This window comes from Bombus pyrosoma, linkage group LG6, assembly GCF_014825855.1.
Source record: "Bombus pyrosoma isolate SC7728 linkage group LG6, ASM1482585v1, whole genome shotgun sequence".
Lineage (NCBI taxonomy): Eukaryota > Metazoa > Arthropoda > Insecta > Hymenoptera > Apidae > Bombus > Bombus pyrosoma.
Window position 1 is genome coordinate 3,379,683 of NC_057775.1, and position 7,208 is coordinate 3,386,890.

The 7,208-nt window shown below is 32.2% G+C and overlaps 1 protein-coding gene across 1 annotated transcript; it reads left to right on the forward strand.

Annotated features, from left to right (window-relative positions):
- Positions 1 to 2,166: 2,166 nt before the first annotated feature.
- On the forward strand, positions 2,167 to 7,208 carry LOC122568658 (the record flags this gene model as incomplete). The annotated part of the gene is made up of 2 exons (XM_043728636.1): positions 2,167 to 3,072; positions 3,214 to 7,208. Coding segments are annotated over 2 exons (2,874 nt in total), but the record flags the coding sequence as incomplete, so codon positions are not given.

Genomic DNA, 7,208 nt, shown 5'->3' on the forward strand with positions numbered 1-7,208 from the left:
TACGTTAAAGTCTTTATTACGTGCCTATGTATTTAATTGCGCCATGATATTTTCCTCTCTGTTATAATGTAATATAAGAGGTAAAACTTTATATTCTTCAAAATTTAATATTTTTAGAAATTGTTATACCGTTTAGAATGCAATCAACTATTCAATGCATATTTGAATTAATAGGCTCAAATATATTTTATATTTTCATGGATATAATTTCACATTCAAATTTGAAGTCTTTTCGTTCGAATAAAATTACCTACAAAATCGAGCGTGTACACTTTTCAGCCGACTACACATGTAACTGCATACTCGAGCGTTATTATACACGCAAAAATTTATTATAAAAGCATACTTGAATAGTGCCAGTGTACGTGCTTGAATTATGTCATCGACAGACGAGGTGAAGGCTGATTATACGTATAGACACAAAACAGTTTCACCTGTTATCGTGCCGATGACGGGAGACCAAAAGTAATTATATTCATATCTTACCAACGAATTTTAACACTGTATGATTAAATACAGCATCTTTCGGTTCGTTTTTTTTTTTTTTTTTTTTTTTTTTTTTTTTTTTTTTTTTTTTTTTTTTTTTTTTTTTTTTTTTTTTTTTTTTTTTTTTTTTTTTTTTTTTTTTTTTTTTTTTTTTTTTTTTTTTTTTTTGTAGCTTTATATCTACGTCATGGAGTGCAAGAAAATGTAATTATGCCCTATTATCGAGTTCGATTAGTATTAACAAAATATGTTGGTCTGCCGAATATCGGACCTCATCCCGTTACCATGATCCTCTGGCAAACTATAAACAAATTGACTTTTTACAGCCAGCTTGTTACGTCATTATCGAGTACAAGGTCGTTATAAAGCTCATATTAAAATTTATGATGGCCACTTTACTTTGGTAAATTTACTTAATGCATACGCATATCTGATACGATTGAATTGCAGCGGTACGCGCTCTTCAATTCGCTAAATCTGACGTGGTAAAAACGTTCTTTCATATCGTGATGATACCATACCCAGGTATCCTTTCTTTTTCTCTGTTAGTATCACATTCACAATTACACATATTACCGTATAAATTCTTTATCGTAAATAAATATTTTCGTATAGACGATTTCAATATCTGATGTTGTTTGATATAATCTGACGTATCTAATGTAAAATAAATAGGAAGTAGAGCAGAGCAATTAATGGGAAATATACAGCGCCATCTATTCTGTACGCTATACTATGATGCTGTACCGATTCGAAAGGGACGTATTGAAATGCTTGAAGAAGACATGCGAAGCCATGCTGGATTTTGTATAAAGTGGAGTGCTTGATAGTTATACTTGATGTCTTTTATATGCATATTTGTAATCGAATAAATAGAATTTTGGATTTTCGCGTGTATATAGTTCAATACAGAAAGAAGAGAAGGATGTGGTAAAGGAAGAATCGATTTTCGATAATTTATGATCTTTCTATGCGAAGACGGCCAGTTTATATTACTTTGACCCCAAACACGTAACTTAAAACTCTGTAGGTAATTTCTGTAAAGTTGGTACTCGTTTTGTAATTATGATATATGTAATTAATACATGATGCATTTGTATTGATGCATTGTATATATTGCAATTGTAAATTATATTCCGAGGGTTATTTGCACGTACGTATTATATTATATTGTATTATTATATATGTATGTGCGTCGATCGGAAGACAAGTTACATATACATATACCATATTCTAAGATGACGGAAAAATATATAAAGATCTGATTTCAATTAATTTTGGACTTAAACTTTAGAAATTGACTGGAATTTAAAAGAATTACTATGCAAAATATTGTACGAATAGAACATTATTGCTTTTAAAATGAACACAATATATAGCATTTTAAAATTTATGTTGAATGTTAAGTATCTAACTTTTTGTTTTGTTGCAGTGTCGTAGAATGGAGATTATCTGTATTTTGGAAGAAAATCGCGCTTGGACAAATCATTCGTAATGGTAAAAACGTGCCATGAAATAATATAAATATCGATTTATTATTGATATTTCCTAGTAGTTATTACTATTCGTCTACACATATGTAGAAATAGAAATTTATAACCATATGGGGTTGTGAATGAAAGAACTCTTCTCTATATATATATATATGTACATGCTAATATTTATGTTTAAAACATATCGAATGTAATTACGTTTGATGATTGTACGGCTATCGCAAAAATGAATATTGATAAGACTAAAGAGAATTACGAGATGGATCAGAAATGCTTTATAGCATGGAGCCCTCTAGAAAAGAACGATTTCTCATTTAAACATAGATATGTAACGTGTAGTAGATCAGTTCCACATAAAAGCAAACGTCTTGCTAAGTACAGGCTGAGTCGATCCTTGAATTTTGACGCAACTGCCTGTAATTCCAATTCAGAAAACAGTTCTTTCGAGGAAGACAAACATTTATCTAGATCTGCTAAGATAATGAGAGCTTTAAATTTCAATAGTAGTCCTTCCTATTATGGAAAAACAAAAATCAAAAAGTCATTAAATTTTAATTTAACTCCTAGTCCAAAAAGTTTTAGGCGCGCGAAGAAAGGTATACGAAAATCTTTGAGCCTGAACTTTAATTCTCCTCTGTCTGTTCCTAATAAATTTTTGAATCTCTATGACAATCCTGGCGACTCGGCAAATAGTGGTTTATTATTTTCATCTTCTGATTCGATCGACGAAAACCAAAATGAGACACCATTGCAACAAAGTACAAAGGAACATGAAATGCTGCATTACTCTACACCTAATGCGAAGTATACTAGAAAATCGTCATGTCATTCAGCAAGTTTTACGCCGTTACTACGTAGTCGATTGAAGGAAACCATCGACAACATTGTTTATGTTGCTGCGACACCCAATTCGCAGTCATTAAAACGTGTCAAAGGCAGAACAAAATATACAAATAATATTATCATGAATACTTCGAGGAACCTTCTTCATGAATTTCATGATAAAGACGACACGAGTAGATCGTGCACACCCAAAAATCTAATTTGTATAATTCCAGAAAGTATGAGTGCCATTAAAAGAAGTCACAAGAAGGTAAGGGAATAGAACTCGAAGAGAAATTTCTTTCTCTTAGTTAATAGCTTTTGTCTCTTAAGAATTGAAAATAAATAGTTGTATCGTTTATGTATTAACTCGAAGTTATCACTAATTTGTACATTGTAATATTATACACAGGAAAGATCGTCAAGGCGCAGCAATGGCTATACAACAGAATTTACAGATAGTTTTGTAAAAAACGAGAGCGTACTTGAAGATGGATTTAGTCGATATAGTAAACAGAGTGGCCCGTTTCAAGATTCTAGATCGGATATGGTAGAGCAATGTGCTAATAGAAGTTCTAATGAATTGGTATTAAGCCAATCCGAAGATGATATGTCAGATACAGGTTCACTTTTTGATTACACAGAAGAACAGAAGCATATTTTCGAGGAATCTAAAAACGTATCTGAGTGGAAGTCGAATTATACTAGTGTTATACCCAAAATAGATAAATTCGATGCTAAAGTAAATTTGGAGGAGAATGTGGACTGTTTATCGAGAGCTGACACTTCTGATCGTAGCAATATTGATGCAAGTAATTCATGTAACGAAAATATCGATTTAGCTAACGGTGGTAGATCGATAACCCCGGAGCCAGTGAAAGAAGGAACTGTATCAGAATCGCAGAAGTCCGTTACTCCTGAGAATCGTATCAACATTTTACAAACAATCAGTAAAGATTCCATAAAGAGGTCTCATAAAAAGATTAAAGATAATAATAAAAGGAGATTGTTCAGTCCAAAAGTTTTACAAGATAAACTCGAAGCTAGGGAAAAACAAGAGAATGCAAAATGTTCGGAAAACTTTGAACAGTATGAGAGTACAGAAGAAAATAAAATATCTATAGAGGTGAATAATCATGATGTATCAAGGGACGAGCGATCATCTACTCCCGACAAGGTGAGTTCTAGCAGACTTTTATTGTCGCAATTTAGTTCTGTCAAAAAGTCCCATAAAAAGGACAAGCATAACAAAATATTATGTGGATTTTTAAAACGGCAAGAATACTTTAATAAAGATATGGATTTAGTAACAAATAACAAATACGAACAACGAACATTTAATGATGAAATATCCGAGTGTAGAAACAGCATTGAAGATTTTCCTTCGGATTTAGATGTTGTTAGAAATATCGAGGATTCTACATCTTCAGTGGCGTCTGCCAGCTTAAGTTCTTCTCTGGATAAATTATCTCCAAGCAAAAGGAAGAAGCCACAGAAAAACATGTCATATGATTTCGAACTACAGGAATTGGATACATCGAAAGAAGAATTTAAAATTTTCACGCCTCTTAAAAGGAAAAGATCGTTATTTGCATTTACAGTTGATAAGGAATATACGCATTTTTACGATTTAGCGTCTGAAAGAAATGAACGTTCGGATGACACTATGGCGAGCATTAGCTTTTCACGGTGTTTAACACCTGTACTAAATATTTCGAATAGTTGCGTAAAGTCAGAAAATGATGATGTAATAACGAAATCCGTTGACAATGCTGACGATGGAAATGTAGAGGAAGTATACGATTCGAATTGCGATTCGAACGATGTAACGGGCAGGTTGACTCCAAGAAATATGTCAACTACAGAATTGTATCCTAATCTGGATTCCATTAAAAAATCTCACAAAAAGAATAAACGTGGAAACAGCTCACGAAAAAGTTTCAATGCAATGAAAAATAACCATTCCATAGGTGAGAAACATGAGACATCGTTAGAAAGTGTTGCGAATGAAATGTATAATCCATTAGAATTTTCAAATGATTGCGTTATCGCAGATGATGCGATAAATAAGCCGATTTACGACAAATCGGTCAATAACGTGGAGAATTTGGTGAACCATCATACGGCAGATGATAATCAGAATTGTCCAAGTACCAGCGCGGGAAATATATCACCGACCGTGACACCACCGAATTATTTAAAGACGAAAGCTTATATGAAGTTGTTGCAGGAAACTTCTATCAAGCGATCACATAAAAAGAATCGAAATAAAAGGAAGCAAGAATTGGTAGTGGATACGAACGAGTTATCGGACGATGGATCAATATTTGGCGATGAAGAAAAGTCATGTCTTATCGAAGATAGATCCACGCATGATTAATAATAATCGAGTTGACGAAACGATTCTATACGATACGTTTTTAAAGGTACCCTACTGGTAAGTGCAGCTGTAACGATTCATGCCTACGATAACTACTACATAACGTGTACGTTGAAACCAGCTTATAAACATTTTGTACAAGAAGCGTTTGAGAACCGTGCAGAATTATTTTTGTAACTAGAAAGTGTACATTTAACTAAATCTTAAAACTTTATTCGGTTAATTCAATCGTTATCTGTAATATGATGTTCGTTTTCCGTTCTATAAAATTTCTAGTGTGTAACATCATATGAGCTGTATCGCGTACATCACCTATATAGGTATATGTAATTAGTTTACGATTAACGCTCTATGCATGTATGTACACCGGGGATAACAATATAATGACTAGTTTTCGTACGACATTTATGTCAACGAAATCTTTAGAAATACATTTGTTAGAAGCGCTCGTGTTGTATCATGGAATCGAACGCGTACAGTGTGTATCAGAAGAGTGTCAACCTATGATAAGATAATAGTACACATTTCAATATTATTATGCGAATTGAAATTGAATTATTTATATTGATTCTATGACTCTCTGTTTTCGAAATTTTACTTGCTTTTATACGATTATCTATTCTAATATATCCTTTATTATTACATACATGTATTTCTCGGATATGTTGTTAATTATGATATATGTATATGTAAAGTAATACAGCATAGAAATAAGTAGGATCTCCTTCCTATCCTTGTTAGTTGTTTCTCTAATATCTGCAACATTAGTCTAGTATAAATTTCGTTTATTTCCGTTAAATCATTTGTTCGATTCGGATAAATATAATATAGTAATGTAACTTGTAAAACGTGACATTTTATATTGACAATGCACGATATCAGCAATTGTCACAATATTTGCTTATGTTAAGGGTGCAAGACGATTTATTATTAATTAAGCTAAGTACGACAGCTGTTATAGCGACATCTCGAAATTGACATTAACACTAGTATTAACACTATATATATATATATATATATATATTTCTCTCCTTTTCTCTGTTCCTTCTATTTCTTGAATTTATCATTTTTATTTTTTCTTTCCTCGTTCATGCTTCCCTTCCTTTCCCATTTTAACAATCTTACTAATTTTAGATACATCTTATTAACTGGTACTACTAGGTAATAGCAACGAAAATGAAATAAAACTGACAAAATAATAATAAATAGTAAAATAACGAGGGGTAAACTTGAAAGATATTCATCTTTGTGGCAATATGCGCGTGCATTATGATACTGTGTATAGTACATATATGATGGTGATACAACGTAGAAATGAATATTGTGCATTAAGTTCGAGTTTCTCGCCTGTATTCTCCCCTATAATGTCTTCCTTTTCGAATGTGTACACGCGACGTGAGAACGAGATATAAGATAGTATTAACTATACTCGACGAGTAAATGTTCGAGTATAAATTAATATACGTGATTTGTACATGATAAAAGAACTGTAAAGGACGATGTTTAGCTTACGTAAGTACGAATGTCATTTGCGTATGCACAAATTTGATGTAAGATTTCTTCCAGTTAGTGTCAGCCGTTTTAACGAAAAAGCAACCATCGTTGCTTTCGTACATGGTTTATGGAACTTGAAGCTTATTTCTTGAATTTTATTTCTATGAGATTTGAAGTCGAAATATCGATAAACGCCTGCATATAGCGTATAATTTCGAACCTTTGAATATTCTATACGTACGAATAATGTAACTGACTTTTGGATTAGAAATAATAAACGACTGAATTGTTTACTGTTCGAACATCTTTACGACGATAATCGTAAGTTATACGTATTTTCCATTAAGTTGTGTTTATCTGCGCTTGGCATCTCAATGTCGAGTTATTCGATCATAAGGTGACTTCGATGTAATATCTTAGGTCAAGATTTTTTATAATCCAGCATTTCGAATGAATTGTTTGAATATCACGTTGAAATTGAATGCAAAATGAATAAAGTAAAGAGTAATAACAATAAAATCTATAGTAAGTAA